Consider the following 22,013-nt stretch of genomic DNA (forward strand, 5'->3'; position numbering starts at 1 on the left):
AAAAAAAAAAAAAAAAAGAGAGAGAGAGAGAGAGAGAGACGTGCCCACTATGTAGCCAGTGCACAAATAGCACTTTCTGTATATTATCTTACTTCTCTAGAAAAATATGAGTTAGGCATTATTATTCCTTATACATGAAGAAACCAAAATACCTTAAAAAGTCAAGTGAGTGTCCAAGCCAGGATCTGAAGCTAAGTGACCCAAAACACCAGGATCTCATCCTCACTCAAACAATCATAATACTATAGACTAGTGAAGGCTGTGCTCCCATTTATCATAGGCAGGCAACAGAAAATCAAAATACAAACCTCTTTCAGGCTCTCATATCTGAAGTACTCAAATCTCCTAAAGCAACCAACAACCCACTCCTCCTGGGTCTCCATCCTCCTCAACCTTGCTAGAGCTTGGCTCTGCCTGCATGCTAAGGTCAACTGCCTCTACTAATAAGTGGCACTCTTCCAAAGCCTACCAGCAGCAGCGTTTTCTATGAAAAGCCCAAAGCCAAAGTGTTGGAAGGAAGAAATTCCTTTTCATACACATCTAAAATCCCTTATATTTTACATAGCAGGCTCTTAAGAATTTTGAATAATAACTAGGTTTATGTAAACTTTGTTGAACTTCAAGTATAAAATATTAATATATTTAGCACTAAATGAAGACATAAATGACCTAGTCTTCAAATCTGAAGATGACACCACATTAGGAAACAAATCATGTTGGGTCACAATCACAATTCAAGAAGATGTTGGTGTGCTACTACCAATATAAAATTTAACTAAGGTGCAGTTAGGCTTAAAAACTTAATTATCCTGGCTGGGCACAGTGGCTCATGCCTGTAATCCCTGCTTGGGAGGCCAAGGCGGGCAGATCACCTGAAGTCAGGAGTTTGAGACCAGCCTGGCCAACATGGTGAAACCCCATCTCTACTAAAAATACAAAAATTAGCTGGGCATGGCGGCTCACACCTGTAGACCCAGCTGGGAAGGCTTGTTTGCAACCCTTATAAAAGATGAGGTTTCCTAAGCTTAGGGTTCCTCAAATGTGACACAAACCTGCTGAATATACATCACCCACCTGGGCCAATCTCTGAATCGCCCTATGGGACTTGAGGAACAAGAGGAACTGAGGCACACATAAAGCTCACATTGCCTGCTGGTCCATGATAAAGTTCTTTGTCTCTGATCCAGGAGTTCCATGTCTTTTGCCAACATCCATGAAACAGTAACCAGCTAAAGTGTTATCTTGCAAGCTGGGTAAAATCTGAGACCCCTGAGAGTTGTTCACATCAAGAATTGTAATTAACATGTAATAAACATGTAATAAAAATTTTAAATTATTAATAAGATATTATACGTTCTTTTATTCTACTAGGTCTTAAAGATTTAGTGTTTGACACCTGCAACACATCTCAAATTGGAAGCTAAATTTTCATTGGAAATATTTAATTTGTATTTACACTTCATAAAATCTATACTTGAGAAAAAGTAGGTTCACTTTCCCAAGATGTTCCAAAAATATTTAAAAGTTTTCCAATAGCTGAACAGTTTTCTAACAGCAGACTCAAGTATCCTTAACTATCCTTTTCCCTTTTTTTTTTTTGAGATGGAGTCTTGCTCTGTCACCCAGACTGGAGTGCAGTGGCAGGATCTCGGCTCATTGCAACCTCCACTTCCCGGGTTCAAGCAATTCTCTTGTCTCAGCCTCCCGAGTAGCTGGGACTACAGGCACCCGCCACCATGCCCGGCTAACTTTTGTAGTTTTAGTAGAGATAGGGTTTCACCATATTGATCAGGCTGATCTTGAACTTCTGACCTCAGGTGATCCACCCACCTCAGCCTCCCAAAGTGCTGGGATTACAGGCATGAGCCACCACGTCCAGCCCAAGTATCCTTTTTAAATTTTATATTTAAGTTAACTAAGATTAAATGAAATTAAAAATGTAGTTTCCCAGTCATATTACACATTTCAAGTGTTCAGTGTCCACCTGTGGCCAATGGTTATGGTATCAAAGCTCAGGTTTAGTCAATTTTGAAAAAGAACAAAGTTGGAGGACTTATACAACCAGATATTAAAACTTATTATAAAAACTACATTTAGGACAGTGTGATACTGGTACAAGAATAGACCAATGGAACAAAATAGAAGCCCACACATACATGGTCACTTGATTTATGTCAAAAGCAGCGCTGCAGTGGCCCAGAAAAAAAAAAAAAGATACTCTATATAAAAAATGTTGCTGGGTCAATTGGATATCCATACAGAGAACAATACATCTTGACCCTAACCTAACATCATACACGAAAATTAATTCCAGAGGTATCATAGATCTAAACATGAAAGGTAAAACAATAAAGCTTCTAAAAGAACATATAAAAATAGCTTTGTGACCTTGAGGTAAGCAAAGATTTCTTAAATAGGACACACATAAAAAGACTGCTAAATTGGACTACATTAAAATGTAAAACTTCTTCAGCTGAGCACAACCCTGTAGTCCCAGCTACTTGGGAGGCTAAGGTTGGAGGATCACTTGAGCCCAAGAGTTCAAGGCTGCAGTGAGCTATGATCACACCACTGCACTCTGGCCTGGGTGACAGAGCAAAACCCCATCTCTAAAATAATTAATATTAAATAAGTAGAATAAAATTTAGAACTTCTGTTCATGCAAATACTCCATTAGCAATGAAAAAGCTAAATTGGACACGGTGGCTCATGCCAGTAATCCCAACACTTTGAGAGGCCAAGGTGGGAGGACAGTGTGAGGCCAGGAGTCCCAGAACAGCCTGGGAAACAGAGAGAGATGCCGTCTCTGCAGAAAATTTTAAAAATTAGCTGGGTGTCGTGGCACATCCCTGTAATCCCAGCTACTTGGGAGGCTGAGGTGGGAGGAGGTCCAGGTTGCAGTGAACCGTGATTGTACCACTGCACTCCAGCCTGGATGACACAGAGAAATCTAGCTTCAAAAATGAAAAGCTGGCCTTACACCACTTATAAGATAAGAGATAAATGAAAAATTAAATTATAAAGCAAGCTACAGACTGGGAGAAAATACTTGCAATCTATGTATCTGACAAAGGACTTACATCAAGATTACGTAAAGAACTACAACTCATTAAAAATAAAAAAATAATTTTAAAAAATTTACAAAAGAACTACAACTCATTAAGAAATAGACAAAGTGCATGTCACAAAAGAGCCTATCCAAGTGTCCAGTAAATATATAAAAGTATTCAACCTCAAAATGTATCAGGGAAAAGCAAAATAAAATCATGAGATATCAGTATACACTTATTAGGGTGACTAAAATTAAAAGGAATATCAGCTGTTGGTGAGGATGCACAGTAACTGAAATCTCACATTGAAATAGAAATATGCATTGATATAACCATTTTAGAAAGCTGGTCTTGTCTACTAAAGCTGCACAAATGTATAAAATATGATCCAGCAATTCTTTTTTTTTTTTTTTTTTTTTTTTTTTTTGAGACGGAGACTTGCTCTTTTGCCAGTCTGGAGTGCAGAGGCGCAAACTCGGCTCCTTGTAACCTCAGTCTCCTGGGTCAAGTGACTCCCCTGCCTTAGCCTCTCAAGTAGCTGGGACTACAGGCACGCACCACCACGCCAGCTAATCTTTTGTGTTTTAGTAGAAACAGGATTTCACCATGTTGGCCAGAATCTCAATCTCCTGACTTCATGATTCACCCACATCAGCCTCCCAAAGTGCTGGGATTACAGGCGTGAGCCAGAGCAACTGGCCTGATCCAGAAATTCTATTCTTTGGTATCTGCCCAACAGATAGCATACATATATACACCAAATATATGTACAAACATATTCAGAGCAGTACTATAAATAGTAGTCAAAAACTGGAAACAATCCCAATTAAAATTGTAGATTGGTTTTAAAAATTGTGGTATAACTTTGGGAGGCCAAGGCGAGCGAATCACGAGCTCAGGAGATCAAGACCATCCTGGCCAACAAGGTGAAATCCCGTCTCTACTAAAAAATACAAAAAATTAGCTGGGCGTGGTGGCGCATGCCTGTAGTCCCAGCTACTTGGGAGGCTGAGGCAGAAGAATTGCTTGAACCTGGGAGGCAGTGAGCCGAGATTGTGCCACTGCACTCCAGCCTGGCACCTGGCAACACAGCAAGACTCTGTCTCAAAAAAAAAAAGTCGTATAGAAAGTCAGTTTATATGCGCAGGAAAAAAGTTGTTCTTTTTTGGTTTTTTTTTGTTTTTGAGATGGAGTCTCACTCTGTCATTCAGGCTGGAGTGCAGTGGCACGATCTTGGCTCACTGCAACCTCCTCCTCCCAAGTTTAAGCGATTCTCCTGCCTCAGCCTCCTGAGAAGCTGGGATTACAGGTGCGTGCCACCATGCTCAGCTAATTTTTATATTTTTAGAAGAGACAGGGTTTCACCATGTTGGTCAGGCTGGTCTCGAACTCCTGACCTTGTGATCTGCCCGCCTCGGCCTCCCAAAGTGCTGGGATTACAGGTGTGAGCCACTGTCCCCAACCTAATTTATTTTTAAATAGAAAAAATAACAAATCAAATACAAACTGGAGAGACCTGTTTTAATAACTCCAAGAGTCACAAGTGAAATATGAATGTGACCTGACCACCAAAAGTTAATGCAACAGGACACACAAAAGGTAACCTACAACAGGGCTCTAGGCTGACATATTTGAAGGAATATATTGTGATTTGGGGGCCATACTTTCAGAGTGTCATTCAGAAAGTAGATAGTAATGTCAAGAAGGGAAGGAATTCAAGGATCTAGAAACTATGTTGTGAGACTTGACTAACAGCACAAAAGACTGCTGACATTAACAAGACACTTAGTATACAACATCCCGGCATATGGATGGCAGCAAGAAGTACGTGGGAAATGAATGAATGGGAGAAATATAATAAGCCTTTAATATTTTAAAGGTGATTAAATGAATTGGGACAAAGTGGCACCCAATAATTTGATAAATGAATGAGTAAATGAGTAAATAAATGAATGAAATATTATCAGTCTTGATATGTTAAAAGAGCTGTCTCACATGGAATCAGGATTAGTGTTACATATATCTGAGGAAAGAGTCAAGATGAATGGGGAGAATTTATAGAAACTCTCAAATTTCAGCCTACTTAGAGTTTTCTCAAAATTAAAGCTACCCCAAAATCAACAGGATGCCTCAAAAAGAAGCAGTTAAGGCAGAAGCTACATGTCTAACATTGACTATATGGCCCAGAGGCCTTCTGTAGCACTAATACTCTATAATTCTATGAAATGCCATCTTGAGGCTGGGCACAATGGCTCACATCTGTAATCCTAGCACTCTGGGAGGACAAAGTGGGTGGATCACCTGAGGTCAGGAGTTCAAGACTAGCCTGGCCAGTATGGTGAAACCCCATCTCTACTAAAAATACGAAAATCAGCCAGGCGTGGTGACAGGTGCCTGTGGACCCAGCTACTCAGGAGGCGGAGGCAGGAGAATTGCTTGAACCCGGGAGGTGGAGGTTGCAGTGAGCTGAGATCACGCCACTGTACTTTAGTCTGGGTGACAGAGCAAGACTTTGTCTCCAAAAAAAAAAAAAAACAGCCATCTTTAGATCTTGCTGCACAGCAAATAATTCACAATCACTCCAGTTCCTTTTAAAACCAGTATCCATTTCTTACTAAATGAAGATAGTTTACCTGCATAGTATAAATCAAATTTTAACAGCTTTCTTTGAAACATAATGGCAAAACAAGTAATTTATGGCCTGGTGTGATAGCTCACAACTGTAATCCCAGCAATTTGGGAAGCTGAGGCAGGCACACTGCTTGAGCCCAGAAGTTTGAGACCTGCCTGGGCAACATGCTGAAACCTTGTCTCTATCAAAAATAAATAAACAAATTATAAAGTAGATTTAGAGCTTCAAGAAAAAAAAATATAAAAATTAGCCAGGCATAGTGGTGGTGGTTCATACCTGTGGTCCCAGCTATTGGGGAGACTGAGTCAGAAGGCTCACCTCAGCCCAGGAGGTTGAGTCTGCAGTGAGCCATGATCATGCCACTGCACTCCAGCCTGGATAACAGAGCAAGACCCTGTCTCAAAAAAGAGATAATTTATAATCTCTAAGAACCTCTAGCTGTTCAGAGTATCCAGATGCAAAGCAGTTAAGTCCAGGAGAACAAAAACTACCCCTGGTTATCTACAGATATCCATTGCACAATCTCAGAAAAATCAAAACTGCATTTTCTAGAATTCAAAGCACTAAATTCAGACTAGGCCCTTGGCCATTGTTAATATAAATGAGCCTCTCCAGAGTTAAAATGGCTCTAGAAATTTTGTATAAAGTTGAGTTCATTCCATTTCTACTCACTGACTAGAATCTACCACCTCTACCACTTCATTGTTACAGTTTTCTTACAGTTTTCAAAAGACTTTCACTATTTGAGTCTCATAAATGACCTAGAAGGAAGGTAGAGTTAGGAAAATTAATCCCATTCTACAGATGAGAAATGGAAATACCAAATCAAATGCTTGATCCAGTACTGCAGAATGAAACCAAAATCGCAATCCAGTCTTTTCCCGTTCAGGTTTTATTAGTCATCTGGTATCACATATGTTTACCATTCCTAAAGCAAAACTGATCAAAATGCTTCAAAGTAACAGTTATGGAATAAAGGAGCTCCACTTCTTCACAAAGAGAAAGAGGAGGGTTGCCAAAAAGAACACATGCTTAGTTAAATGAAATCAAAACTATATAAGGAATTCAGATTTCCAGTTTAAAATGTTTACCCAACTGCTGTGAGAAAAATACACAATCAGGAAAAGCGGTTTAATATTTCTAAAGGCCTGGATTAAAATTTCAGCTGTAAACTTCATTACTGTAATTAGATTTTTAATGCATATTTATTAAACATCCATTTAAATACTGTGTTCACAATTATTCATGAGTTATTTGTACATTTGTGTTGATTTTAACAAACTGTAAATAGTGGCCACTGACCAGAAATGTTTCCCTGCAATGACAGAAGCCCATGCTAAGGTCATAGGCAGCCTGTTTTATGCTAGATTATGTTCTAATCATACCCAAAAGATAAATATTCAGCTTTTTTTTTTGAAGACCACATTGGTCATCAATGACCCAAAACATCAGACTTACCATTGACATTAAAGACCTAGGTTTCATTCTGTGATGAATAAACAAAGTACAGAATAGAAGAAAATCAAATCTTAATTAAACTCTTTCTTTAGAAAAACAACATAAGCCATCATCAAGGAGTGCACTGCAAGATGATTTACTTTATTTATAAAAGGCTGAGTTAGGAGCTTTAAAAGGGTGCTTTTGATTTAAATAGAAAAATTATGAAAATTAACACTAAATGCTTGGTGGTTATCATTCTTTTACTTCAGAAGCTAGTTAATCTTAAATGTGCCAATGTGTATAACTTTACAAAAGGAAAAAAAAATAGTACTTTAAATTTCATGATAATAAATCAGTAAAATAATGCCTAAAAATCTGAATAAAGCTATTCTGAAGTAATTATAGGCATGGCCCAGAATACTGAGTAACTCCTTAATATTCACCCTGTTCACATACTATTTAATAAAGACATCCAAGGGATCTAATTTTTTTCAAAAGATTTTAAAACCCATTTATTTGTTATGTTAGTTTAAATTTTATACACACACATATATAAAGGAGAATTTCAAAATGGAATCTGCAAGAGTTGCATTTAGGATATCAATTATATTATGAAGAAATGGAGGAACAGCTATAAAGAATTACATGTTCAGGCTTTAAAACTTGTTGAAACTGCCACATGGTCAAGAGTATGGATAGATAATATGTTGATAGAGTAGCTTCTGGGATGGTGGCAATGAAGAGAAGAAATAAGACGGATAAGCAGGATGGTAAAAGAAGGTTATGAAAGAGACTCTGGAAATTAAAGTATCTCCAGGCAAGGAGTAGAAATAGTCCTCAATAGAGAACCTTGGTCAAGGGAGGCAAAAGACAGCAGGAAGAGCTAGCAACCGTAATGCTTTTAGGAGAGAAGATAGAGCTAGGTGGGTGGCACATACCTAAAGTCTACTACTGGAGGCTGGGGTTGGAGGATCACTTGAGCTCAAATTAGAGACCAGGCTGAGCATGGTGGCTCACGCCTATAATCTTAACACTTTGGGAGGCCAAGGCAGGAGGATAGCTTGAGCCCAGGATTTCCAGACCAGGGCATGCAACATGCAATATAGTGAGACTGTGTATCTAATTAAAAAAAAAAAAAAAAAAAAAAAAGCCAGGCGTGGTGGCTCATGCCTGTAATCCCAACTCTTTGGGAGGCTGAGGCAGACAGATCGCTTGAGGTCAGGAGTTCAAGACCAGCCTGGCCAACATGGCAAAACCCATCTCTACTAAAAATACAAAAATTAGCCAGGTGTGGCAGCTCACACCTGTAATCCCAGCTACTCAGGAGGCCAAAGCACTAGAATTGCTTGAACCTGGGAGGCAGAGGTTGCAGGGAATTGAGATCACACCACTACACTCCAGCCTGGGTGACAGAACAAAACTCCGTTTTCCAGAGTCAAGGAAACTTTTCTTTTGAACTATTGACAGCTTTTAACAATTGAGTATATTCCTGTAAACAAAATTTGGAGTATATTTGTTTCTCTCTACCTGATCTCTCCAGAACTTGAACACTATTAGTGAGTATCTTAACTTATGACAATAGTTATTTACATAAGTGCAATAAGAATCTGTTTCATTTGTAACAGGGCACAATTGGAGAAACTGGTTATTTTACCAAGGTTTTGACTGAAATGGTGTGCTTTCCTTTAAGGAATCATACTTGACTTATAGAGCCACTAAAAGCCCCTTTGGACCATGCATTTCATCTGTGCCACAGCATGTTTGCTTCTCCATTGGGAACTCCTGTCTCTCCTTGCCTCGAAATGGACCCCAACTGCTCCTGCTTGCCTGGGGGCTCCTGTGGCTGTGCCGGCTCCTGCAAATGCAAAGAGTGCAAATACACCTCCTCCAAGAAGAGCTGCTGCTCCTGCTGCCCTGTGGGCTGTGCCAAGTGTGTCCAGGGCTGCATCTGCAAAGGGAAATCGGACAAGTGCAGCTGCTGTATCTTATGCTGGGACAGCCCTGCTCCCAGATGTAAATACAGCAACCTGTATAAACCTGGATTTTGCTACATTTTTTCTTCTATGAAACGTGAATGGCAATAAACTCATCTAGACTAAAAAAAAAAAAAAAAAAGCCCTTTGGAAACTCGCCTCATATCTTGTCTATACAGTCCCTGCACAGGGTTCCTGACCTTTGGTAAGTAAAGAAGTACAGTACAGACCTAGAAGCCCCGAACCTCCAGAAAAGATGTATTTACTCAACTCATAGGTATTTGAGGGTACAAACCCATGGCTGGACTCAACTTTTAAAAAAAGTCTTATCAGAGATTCCTTCTATGGAACAGAGTTCCAACAAAGTCAGTTTCAAAAGCCTATGTGAGAAATAATTACTTTTGCTGCACTTTATACAAATATCAGACCAAGTACAATAAAGCAAATCGGTGTTTCATAATTTGTCTTTAGTAAAAATGGGAGACTGGAGAGAGAAATTATGTTTCAAGAACTATGGTATACCTGTTACTAAATTCTAGTCTTGGGCTGGGAGTGATGATTCATGCCTGTAATCCCAGCACTTTGGAAGGCTGAAGCAGGTAGATCACCTGAGATCAGAAGTTCAAGACCAGCCTGGCCAACATGGTGAAACCCCGTCTCTACTAAAAATATAAAAATTAGACAGGCATGGTAATGGGCACCTGTAATCTCAGCTACTCAGGAGGCTGAGGCAGGAGAATCACTTGAACCTGGGAGATAGAAGTTGCAGTGAGCCAAGATCATGCCATTGCACTTCAGCCTGGGCGACACAAGGAGACTCCATTTCAAAAAAAAAAAAAAATCGAGTCTCATCAGTTGTTTTTAAATTTTTTTCTGCAATTTAGACTGACTCTGCTTATTCTTATAAATCAACCAGTGATCTCTCGTTGCTGCTCAGAAGAAACAATAGGAATGGATAATGTAAAAATCTGGATCAATATTCTAATCCTGGGCACATACTAGAATCAGCTAGCAACCACACATCAGCTTGGTTCCAACAGTTGCCGAGTTCATGGAAAGCCTTCTAAGTTCATTTGCTTGGGATAATTTACTTATTTTGCCTTAATGTTGTGGAATATACTGCTGTAGTACTGTTTATGTAGGAATGCAGGATAGGCTTACTCAATGTTCTCTTAAATTGAACAGTTATTAATCTTCCAGATATCGCCTTTTGTCAAAACTCAAGAGTTATGAATGGCCCTTGCCATACCAATGCTTTCTGACTAAGCTTCTTTCTATCCTGAATACAAAAGACCCCAACAGTTAGGCAGCAATATCATCGCCCCTATTCAGCCTGAAGAAGTTGCAGAAGATGGATCTTTGTTCCTCTTCAACCCTTAGGATTAAGGGTTTCCTTGTAAAAGGGAGTAGAGGAAATGTCAGCAGCATTTTAACCAGAGCAACTCCATCTTGAATAAGGGCTGGGGAAAATAAGTCTGAGGCCTTGGGGGCTGCATTCCCAGGAGGTTAAGGCATTATTAGTCACAGGATGAAAAAGGAGGCTGGCACAAGATACAAGTCACAAAGACCTTGCTGATAAAACAACTTGCAGTAAAGAAGCCAGCCAAAACCTACCAAAACCAAGATGACAACGACAGTGACCTCAGGTTGTCCTCATTGCTACACTCCCACCAGCACCACAACAGTTTACAAATGCCATGGCAATGTTACCCTATATGGTCTAAAGTTACCCTACGTGATCTAAAAAGGGGAGGTATGAATAAGCCACTCTTTGTTTAACATATAATCAATAAATAACCATAAAAGTGGGCAACCAGCAGCCCTTGGAGCTGCCTTGTCTATGGCATAGCCATTTTTCATTCCTTTACTTTGTTAATAAATTTGCTTTCACTTAAAAAATAAAAATAAAAATAAACTCATAAAATTCAAGACCAGCCCAGGCAACATAGCAAGTCCCCATTTCTACAAAAAAAAAAAAAATTCAGTAGGGTGTGATAGTCCTAGCTACACTTGGGAGGATCACTTCAGTCCTGGAGTTCCTGGCTGCAATGAATCACACCACAGGATTGCACCAGCACATGGCAGCATGGGTGAAAGAGTGAGGCCCTGTTTGTAAAATAAATAAAATGAACAAATAATAATAATAAAATAAAATTTTAAAACATTTTTAAAAGAGAGAAGTTAGGACAAATCTTAATCATGTCAGAGAAAGCTATCACGGCAGTGTTACAGCTCTTTCAGAATCTGTCTAGCAGGCTTCCTAGTTTTTACTGGAAAGTCCAAAAAAGAAAAAGAAGAAAGACATGATGGCCTAAGAAAACAAGTGTTGAGGCCGGGCGTGGTGGCTCATGTAATCCCAGCACTTTGGGAGGCCAAGGTGGGTGGATCACAAGGTCATGAGATCAAGACCATCCTGGCCAACATGGTAAAACCCTAAAAATACAAAAATTAGCTGGGCGTGGTGGTATGCACCTGTAGTCCCAGCTACCCTGGTGGCTGAGGCAGGAGAATCCCTTGAACCCGGGAGGTAGAGGTTACAGTGAGCCAAGATCACATCACTGCACTCTAGCCTGGGCAAAAGGGTAAGATTCTGTCTCAAAAAAAAAGAAAAGAAAAGAAAAAGAATATATTCAGGCAGAAGCTAAATGACTTTTTGTTTTTGTGTATTTTTGAGACAGAGTTTCACTCTTGTTGCCCAGGCTAGAGCGCAATGGTACAGTCTCAGCTCACTGCAACCCGCGCCTCCCAGGTTCAAGTGATTCTCCTGCCGTAGCTTCCCAAGTAGCTGGAATTACAGGCGTATGCCATGACACCTGGCTAATTTTGTATTTTTAATAGACATGGGATTTCACCATGTTGGCCAGGCTGGTCTCAAACTCCTGGCCTCAGGTAATCCACCCACCTCAGCCTCCCAAAGTGCTGGGATTACAGGTGTGAGCCATGGCACCCAGCCCTAAATGACTTTTTTGTCAGAGAATTTATGGAGCCTATCACTGAACTGGGTCCTAGGCTGAACTTCCAATTTCTGGACCCTTGACATCTAATATTTCTGTGGGGGGGAAATGTCAGCGGCATTTTAATCAGAGCAACTCCATCTTGAATAAGGGCTGGGTAAAATATCACTTTTGGATTTGTCTTGTGAAAAGACAAATCCAAAAGTAGCCATATCCTATTTAAATATTCATCATTTACTTAAACAAAGAGAATAAAGCTCTTGAAGTATAAAGCAGTGCTAATCTATAGTAAATCAATAATCTATTCTGGGTCTCTGAATTTTCTTTTTCAGTTCTACTTTTGGGCACATTCTACTATACCTCCTCCTCCCTCCACCCCAGAACTACATCTAGGGTACTAGCTATGCCTAAGTAATAAGCTAGAAAAAAACAACAATCTACAAAACGCTCCATTATCATAAAGGCAATGAGTCTCAGGAATAGGCATGACTTTCTTTTCTAATATAATAAATATTAACAAAAACCCAAGAAACACGAAAAAAGTTTCACATAAAGATATTCATCTAATTGGATAATAAAAAGTAAATTTAAATGCTATAACCAGTGAGTATTAAGAGAAACAGAAAGTAAGTCCAAAGACTATTTTCTTCACTAGTAATATGTACTACTAATAAATTATACCTTGGCAAGCAACACCCATGTGAAAGAAAAACAAAATATAAATAAATAACATAACATGACATAGCAATTAACATGGCTGAAGGGGGTTAGTTCCACTCACACTAATACCTAATGGGGGGCGGGGCATGGTGGCTCCCACCTGTAATCCCAGCACTTTGGGAGATCTTTTTGGGCAGATCACCTGAAGTCAGGAGTTCAAGACTAGCCTGGCCAATATGGCGAAACCCTGTCTCTACTAAAAATACAAAAAAATTAGCTGGGCAGTGGTGGTGCATGCCTGTAGTCTCAGTTACTTAGGAGGTTGAGGCAGGAGAATCACTTGAACCTGGGAGGTGGAGGTTGCAGTGAGCTGAGATAGCACCACTGCACTTCCAGCCTGAGCAACAAAAAAAAAAATCCACCTTAAAAAAAAAAAAAAAAAAACCTAAAAGTACAATATTATGATATTGTCAGCATAATAAAAAGAAATCACAAGATGTGATCCTCATATTACTTGGCTTATATTAAATAAATTTAATTTCGAAGGCTAGCTTACAGAATATAGAATCTCAGATATGCTAATTTTTAGGTTTTAGAAAACCTATAAACATTTCCCTCCCTGGCTTCTCTCCTAGTCTCCCAAAGGCCACTCTATGAGGCCCCCTTCTTCTGCTCACAAAATGTCAAGTTTTCTCAAGCACTAGCCCTCGGCTTTCGCTTTTGCTTTTCTTTTCTCTTCTTTCTTAAGAGACAGGGTCTTATGTTGCCTAGGCTTGTCTCCAACTCCTAGCCTCAACGATCCTCCTGCCTTGGCCTCATGAATAGCTGGGATTACAAGCACAAGCCACGGGCTCTTTTCAACCTACAAATATATTCTTAGGCTCATTCTTCCATTCTCATGGCACCCAATACCCCATATTTTCTTTCTTAGTCTCAGATCCTCAAGTGTCCTACAATTAACTAGACTTACTTACCTGGAACTGTAATAAATGCCTCAAATATACCAAGCCCCAAAGTGAATCTCCCTCTAAAATCCTTTGGCCCTACCATTTTGTTTCTTTTGGTTAAATTGCCCAAACTCAGAAACCTAAATTGCTTTTTTATTGTTTCACTTTTTTTTTTTTTTGAGATGGAGTGTCGCACTATACTACCCAGGCTGTAGTATAGTGGCACGATCTTGGCTCACTGCAACCTCCTGGGCTTAAGCAATTCTCCTGGACTCAAGCGATTCTCCTGGACTCAAGTGATTCTTCTGCCTCAGCCTCCTGAGTAGCTGGGATTACAGGCACCACCACACCCAGCTAATTTTTGTACTTTTAGTAGAGACAGGGTTTCACCATGTTGGTCGCTCAAAGTGCTGGGATTACAGGCCTAAACCACAGAGCCCGACATTGTTTTACTTTTTACTTATCAAGTCATTATTTAAACTGCAATAGGAAACCTAAATTTATCTTCACTCCTCCCTTTCCTTGTCTGCCCCAAGTATGTTAATTCTTTTTGTTTGTTTGTTTTTGTTTTTGTTTTTGTTTTTGAGACAGAGTCGCCCAGGCTGGAGTGTAATGGTATGATCTTGGCTCACTGTAACCTCCACCTCCTGGGTTCAGCAATTCTCCTGCCTCAGACTCCCCAGTAGCTGGGATTACAGGCATACACCACCACACCCAGCTAATTTTTGCATTTTTAGTAGAGATGGTGTTTTATTTACCATGTTGGCCAGGCTGGTCTCCAACTCTTGACCTCAGGTGATCCACTCATCTCGACCTCCCAAAGTGCTAGGATTACAGGCATGAGGCACCAAACCAGGCCAAATATGTTAATTCTATCAGAGAAGTGTCTCTGAATTCCCTCTCTTCCGCTGCCCTGCTCTCCTTCACCACAACAGTAATTCAGGTCCTAAACCACTCCCTAACACTCCAACTACAGCTACTGCTCGACTAACGACCACGGTCGGGACCGCAGACCGGTCGTAACACGATTTGGTCGTAAGTTGAGTAGGCTATATGTACAGTTGAAATGGTGCACGCGGAGATGGTAATGCTGCCGGAAGCTGGTCCGCACTGTCGTACGCCCAGCTGGGCAACGTTTGCACTGCCAGATGCGGAGCAGTCATGGCTAGCGATTGTGGTCGTAAAGTCAAATGGTCGTAAGTTGCATAGGTGGTAAGTCGATCAATACCTGTACTTCAACTTCCTCCTAAATAATCACCCAGCTTCCAGTATTGTCCCATCCAAGCATTTCTGATCGATTTTTCAGGTGACCACAAGAACAATCATGCTAAAACAGATCGGATCACTTCTATACCTGAGAAACATCCACCACTAGTGTCCCATAGTGTTAAGGGACTCTTCTCAACCAGATCAGCCCGCCTCTCCAGGTTCATCTTTAGCTGCTCTATCAGAGACCATAAACCAATGAGGGCCAGGTACAGCTCACATCCACACTTTTGCTGAAAATAAAAAATCTTCCTCTCTCCAAGCAGAGTTACTTCCTCTTCTGTAGTCTTATAACACTTCAAATAGGTTTATATCATGGTATAATGTTATTAATGTTCATTGTTACATTAAAAAGCTAGTATAAATAGCAAAAATGCCTGGGTTTAAAATCTGAGTTGGGTAACCATCCCTGTTTGTTCATACATAAAATAAAGACAACAATGTTTACAGGGTTTTATGAAAATTATGAAACAGAAAATGCTAGCAAAGTGTCTAGAACACAGAATGGCTCATCAAATGCTGGCTACCAGAATTCCATCTGCCTTTCAAGATTATGGGGTATTCAAGAGCTGGAACTCAGTTTTCATTCACTTTTCTTTCTCCTTCTTCTTTTTTTTTTTTTTTTTTTTTTTTTTTTTTTTTTTTTTTTTTTTTTTTTTTTTTTTGAGACATGGTCTCACTCTGTCACTCAGCCTGGGAGTGCAGTGGTGCCATCTTTCTCAGTTCACTACAGCCTTGAACTCCCAAGCTCAAATGACCCTCTCACCTTAGCCTCCCAAGCAGCTGGGACTACAGGTGTGCACCACCATGCCTGGCTAAGTTTTGTATTTTTTGTAGAGAGGTGGTTTTGCCATGTTGCCCAAGCTGGTCTCAAACTCCTGAACTCAAGTAATCTTCCCACCTCAGCCTCCCAAAGTGCTGGGATTACATGTGTGAGCCACCTCACCCAGCCACATTACATGGTACTAAATAGCAGACTTCAAAAAATGAAAAATGAAGATAAAATAGAAATGTAAACAATAAATTATCCCCCCCAAAAAAAAAATCAGGAAAGGGATAGAAAATAGATTTGTAAATCAGACTCTAAATACTGAACAAAATTTCAACTAAAATTTTTCTTTTATTTAAAGATGGAGACAGGGTGTGGTGGCTCAGGCCTATAATCCCAGCACTCTGGAAGGCCGAGGCAGGTGGATCACAAGGTCAGGAGCTCAAGGCCAGCCAGACTAACATGGTGAAACCCCATCTCTACTAAAAATACAAAAATTAGCCAGGCATGGTGGCGGGCGCCTGTGATCCCAGCTACTTGGGAGGCTGAGGCAGGGAGAACTGCTTGAACCCAGGAGATGGAGTTTGCAGTGAGCCAAGATCATGCCACTGTACTGCAAGCTGGGCGACAGAGTGAGACAGTGAGGCTCTGTCTCAAAAAATAAATAAATAAATAATAAAAAGAGAAGGGCTCATCCTTAGTTACAATTAAATGGACCTCTAACTTAACTGCGTTTTCATCAAATCTTCACACCCAGAACTGGCTAAATTTTGTGTATAGGAGAAAGTATGGGTATAGATTAGTAGCACAGCCTTTACTTGAATCCAGAAGTTCTGACACTTACTAGCCATATATCTCCAGCAACCTTGGATTCATGATCTCCAAAATGAGGATACTGAGGAATAAGAAGATAATATATGCAGAAGGTACTTAGCATATTGTATGACACAGAATAAGCATTCAGTGAATTTTATGTTATAATGATGCTCTCTAAATCTTAAATTAATTTTCATAAATCATGGTATATACTAGAATGGAATACCATTTTTAAAACTTAAAACATGAGACAGTTCTATTAATATGAAGTTGATATGGTATTGATATGGAATGATCGCCAAGACACTAAATTTAAAAGAAATTAACAATTAACAGAATTAACTGCTCTATACACGAAACAAAGTGTACAGCATATTATTACTTCTATTTTTTAATACAGTTATCTATATATGTATATGCTTGTACATACACAGAATGTATCAAAGAATACATAAGAAACTAGTATCAGAGAGTGCCTCTGAGGAGAAAAACTAAGCAACTAAGGGATAGGGACAGAAGAAAGACTTACATTTTGCCGTATTCTTTCTTGCACCTGTTGAAATTTATACCATTTGCTTTTAGTGACAACCAAAAATAAAAAATAAAATTTATGCTGTAATCCACATCTTACACTACCAGAATATTCCATTATGCCTACATTTATTTATTTATTTATTTATTTAGACAGCATCTCACTCTGTCACCCAGGCTGGAGTGCAATGGTGCAATCTCAGCTCACTGCAACCTCCACCTCACAGATTGAAGCAATTCTCCTGCCTCAACCTCCTGAGTAGCTGGGATTACAGGTGCATGCCACCACAACCGGCTAATTTTTGTATTTTTAGTAGAGATGGGGGTTTCACCATGTTAGTCAGGCTGGTCTCGAACTCCTGACCTTGTGATCCGCCTGCCTCGGCCTCCCAAAGTGCTGGGATTACAGGCATGAGCCACCTCGAGTGGCCTCATTTAACTACTACTCTAACATATCAAGGCTACCCCCTATGTGGAGCCTATTCCATTACACTGAGCGCATTATGCTAATCTTTGCAGAAAAATATAAGGTGGCCTCATCATAGTTCTAGTATTAATTTCAACTGCATTGATTATAAGGGTCAAAGACTCATATTTTTAGCTTAAATAATCAATAAGATTATATTTATTAAGTCATATACTTTATTAAGGTCTATTGATCTATTAAGGTATATTACAGGGGTTGCTTGGATTTGAGAAAAAGGAAAACATAAGTATGTGGATGACGGAGACAATGAGAATAATCTCATTCATTCATTCAAAAATCATATTTGCACATCAGGTACCAATCATTGCGCTAAGTGCTTAGGAAAAAATGATACAATGTCCTTGCCTTTGAAAAACGTGGAGTTTAATGCGAGTATATGAATTGAGCAGTAAAACCGGCACTCTTGGCTTGGTTACTCAGAATATACATTCATTCATTCATGAACATAAAACAACTGAATGAAGGAATGCAGAAAGGAAGAAAGCCCGGTGACAAAACACATCTCACTGAAGCCTCTAGTGACTTGAAAAGAACACCAAGAATCAATCGATCCTTCAATCTAAGAATGTTTGTGGACCTTTCTTCCAAGAATCACGAGACGCAGCGGGGCCTGGAGAGGTCCCACTAGCGGCTCTTACTCCAATGCCCGTCAGTCACCAGCCCCGAGAGCTTGGGAAACGCAGAGGGTAGGGGTCCCCAGTAGGGGTCCCCAGTCCCCAACCCCACACCTGCATCAGTTCAAGCCAGGCACTCCCACACCTGGGCTCAGCTGTCTAAACGTCCCGGAGGGAACAAACTCTGAGTCTACCTCTGACCCTCAAAATGAAAGTCACTCACGTCCTTTCCTTCAGTGCTCAAGGCTCATTCACAGACAGTATAAAAGGTCACGAGAAATGGAAACTCATCTCGAGGAGCCTTAGCTTCGTGAAAGCAAGAGGCACCTGGGGGAGACTGGACAGGGAAGGTGACCCCAGAGGCTTCTCCACTCATGTGTAGTCGGCTCGGCCTACTCGTGGCACAATCACTGACCTTTCCAAAAGGGCTTTCCAGGGGCGGTGGCCAAAGGAGCGAGAGCGGCGGCCCAGGCCCCGCACCCAACACATCTCCCTCTCAGGGGGCTCTGTGCTAAAGGGCGCAGGGTAACCAAGAGCGACCAGGAGGCCGCCATCTTGAGCTTCGTACGAGGAGAGGAAGAGGAAAACTTTATTGAAATCCAGAAGAGAGACGGTGGCAAAGTCAAATCCCGCTGTGCACGCTGAAGGCTCCACCCGAGAGAACCAAGGGATTAGTTAGGGAGAGGGACCTCTAGTAGCCAGGTCGGCGGGCTGCATTCCGGTGCCCCTCCCATCCTTCCGGGCGCTGCCAGCCGGGACTACGACTCCCAGCATGCAGTGGGGCGGGGCGGGCAGCTCTAGTCTGGGCAGCTGGAGGCACCCGAAGTTTTCAAGGAATTGGGAAATGATTATGACGGGTAGGCAGGTAACAACTCTTAAGCCTTTTAAGTTAGCTCACATGACCGAGATTCCGAAACCTGAATAAAATGGAGGTGACCCAATGGGCCTTCAGGTTTTAACGGAATAGTGATACCACTTCGCCACACCTCCCTAAATGGCAGGCCCATTTTTTATTTTGCCTCTAGCGTCCAAAACTCATCTTTGACAGACTACTGAAATGTACCGCCTACCGCTTTCCCGTTTTGTATTTGAATAACATAAATGGTACGCACTCAAATGTTTTGAAAGAATGTATAAGTGGCATGGGAAAGCCAAGGGACCAAGATGGACTGTCGGTGGATGGAGAAGACAGGGGACAGTGTATCTACCTGAAGGGTAACTCCTAATTGATCAGCCGTAATTTGATCAAACAATAAATGCTTTGAGATACTATGATAAGCGAATTAGGAATACAAATTGCTGTCCAGAAGAGGCTGGCAATCCAGCAGGAGATATGAAGAATTCCATAAAAGATAATACACGTTGGGCTAGGTGACTCATGCCTGAGAGTCTGAGGCAGGAGAATCACTTGAGCCCAGGAGTTCAAGACCAGTCTGGGCAACATAATGAGATCCTGTCTCTGCAAAAAATATAAAAATTAACTGGGCGTGGTGGCCTCCACCCTGTAGTCCTAGTTACTAGGGAGGTTGAGGTGGGGTTGCCTCCAGGAGGTGGAGACTATAGTGAGCTGGCATTGTGCCACCGCACTCCTGCCTGGGAGGCAGAGTGAGTCCTTGTCTTACAAAAAGAAAAAGAGGAGAGGAGAGAAAGGGAGGGAAGAGGAAAAATAAAGTTGGGTTTTTTTTTCTGTTTTTGAGACGGAGTTTTGCTCTTGTTGCCCAGGCTGGAGTGCAATGGCACAATCTCGGCTCACTGCAACCTCTCTCTCCCAGGTTCAAGTGATTCTCCCATTTCAGCCTCCCGAGTAGCTGGGATTATAGGCATATGCCATTATGCCCTGCTAAGAGATGGGGTTTCACCATATTGGTCAGGCTGGTCTCAAGCTCCTGACCTCAGATGATCCGCCTGCCTCGGCCTTCCAAAGTGCTGGGATTGTACAGGCATAATTACAGGCGTGAGCCACGGAGCCCAGCAATTTTTAAAATAAAATTTTTAAATAAAAAATAAAGATAATGCAGTGTTGTGCAATCAGTGAGAGAGCAGTTTGGCTGGTAAATCAAAAAGGCCTTCTAAAAGCTCAACTTTTTTTATTTTTAAAGAGAAGTGGCCTCACTATGTTGCCCAGGCCAAAGTGCTATGGCTATTCACAGACACCATCATTGTGCATAGTAGCCATGAACACCTGAATTTATGTGATCCTCCTGCTTCAGCCTCCCAGTAGCTGGGACTACAGGTGCCAACCACCATCTCACATCTCAAGCTTTAAAAGGTTTTTTTCTTTTTTTCAATTTTTAAAAATGTGGAATGCTTTATGTATTTATGTGTCATCCTTGCACAGAGGCCATGCTAATCTTCTCCATATCGTTCCATTTTTAGCATATGTGCTGCCAAAGTGATCAATACAAGCTTAACTTTTAAGAGATAAAGACCTTCCAAGAGCAGGGAATAGAGTGAAGTAAGCCAGGCAAGAAAGTCTGGAGTATAGAAAGGAGAAAGTTCTGTTGTGTGAAAATAAATGAAAAGACTACACTAGCCAGGCGCGGTGGCTCAAGCCTGTAATCCCAGCACTTTGGGAGGCCGAGGCAGGTGGATCACGAGGTCAAGAGATCGAGACCATCCTCGTCAACATGGTGAAACCCCGTCTCTACTAAAAATACAAAAAATTAGCTGGGCATGGTGGTGTGTGCCTGTAATCCCAGCTACTCAGGAGGCTGAGGCAGGAGAATTGCCTGAACCCAGGAGGCGGAGGTTGCGGTGAGCCAAGATTGCGCCATTGCACTCCACCCTGGGTAACAAGAGCGAAACTCCGTCTCAAAAAAAAAAAAAGACTACACTAAGAAGAATTCCAGGAAATCAGGTAGTTGATCCACACTAGAAGAGGGATTCCAAAGAAACAAGAAAGACAATGTGTAGCATGGCATAATAATTTAGAGACATCTCTACCAACTAGGCCAAATCATTTATAGAAAAAAAATATTTTTATTGTATCTGTCAAAATAAGCCAATTTACACGTACTGTTTATCTTCTATCTGTAATTCCACTGTCTGACATGACAAACTGATCTTCCATACTATGGTGATTATTTTTGGTGTGACACTTTGTGAAAGACCTTTTGAAAAATCTGATTGTTTATCCCTTGGCTTGCATATTTATTTATCACAGTCAAAAGACTTCCAGAGAGTATTTAGATTTCATTATGTTTGCTCTGAAAAAAGTCACTTGCCTTGGTCAATGAAATTATCATTTATTAGGAATTTCAACAGAGTAATAATTATGGAGGTAATATAAGCACTCATAGATAATTTAATGCCAAAGAAGACCTACAAGAAATTTTCACATGGTTGTACAAGTAGACAGAAACATAGGAAATGAACTTTATTTTATACAAGTGTAAGCTAATTTAGAGGGAAATAAGTTAGATTAACTTAATAACTTAGATTGTAGTTGATGTATTCAATTATAATTGATGTATTCAAGAGAATGACCAGAAGACTAAGTAGCCATTGTAAACCATTTTATTAAAACATTAATCCCACTTTTCCTGCAATTCCTAAAGCAAACTAAACAAAATAATATGCCTGAAAACAATTTTGAACATTGTCAGAAATACTATTTGAAATAAGTCATAAAATTACAAGGTATTTTCTTGTCCTTATTTTAAAAAATCTTTCCAGAGAAAATGGCAAGTAGTTATTGCATCTAATATTAAGGATAAAACCAAACTAAAAGAGTCTAGAGAAGGACAAATAATACAATGAAGGAAATGAGAAAGAAAGTGGTCAATAGAAAACATACTGAGTCAAGAGATACATTTGAGTTCTGATTTTGTCACCAATTCAATCTCTCCCTGTGTTCTTTTCTTTCTTTCTTCTT

At 40.5% G+C, this 22,013-nt stretch overlaps 2 protein-coding genes and 2 non-coding genes across 6 annotated transcripts in view; 2 read left to right on the forward strand and 2 right to left on the reverse strand.

Moving 5' to 3' along the window:
• Positions 1-18,906, reverse strand: part of AFG1L (AFG1 like ATPase) — a 220,197-nt gene extending 201,291 nt beyond the window's left edge. For all 3 annotated transcript variants that reach the window (XM_017543728.2, XM_017543729.2, XM_037743947.1), the window contains exon 1: positions 18,555-18,906. In XM_017543728.2, coding sequence (XP_017399217.1) covers positions 18,555-18,693 — 139 coding nt within the window. In that variant the 5' untranslated portion in view covers positions 18,694-18,906. The remainder of the gene's footprint in view (positions 1-18,554) is intronic.
• Positions 8,530-9,237, forward strand: LOC108314719 (metallothionein-1X-like). The gene has a single exon (XM_037743949.1). It carries the CDS (start codon positions 8,880-8,882, stop codon positions 9,204-9,206), a length of 327 nt encoding a protein of 108 aa, XP_037599877.1. The 5' UTR covers positions 8,530-8,879; the 3' UTR covers positions 9,207-9,237.
• LOC119473457 lies at positions 11,317-11,378 on the forward strand. Its single transcript, XR_005202679.1, has one exon. It is a non-coding gene; the product is annotated as a U7 small nuclear RNA (small nuclear RNA).
• Positions 18,907-20,432: 1,526 nt separating the features above from the next.
• Positions 20,433-20,542, reverse strand: LOC119473461. The gene has a single exon (XR_005202681.1). It is a non-coding gene; the product is annotated as a U6 spliceosomal RNA (small nuclear RNA).
• Between the last annotated feature and the right edge of the window lie 1,471 nt (positions 20,543-22,013).

Source organism: Cebus imitator, unplaced genomic scaffold, assembly GCF_001604975.1.
Source record: "Cebus imitator isolate Cc_AM_T3 unplaced genomic scaffold, Cebus_imitator-1.0 Scaffold160, whole genome shotgun sequence".
Taxonomy (NCBI): Eukaryota; Metazoa; Chordata; class Mammalia; order Primates; family Cebidae; genus Cebus; species Cebus imitator.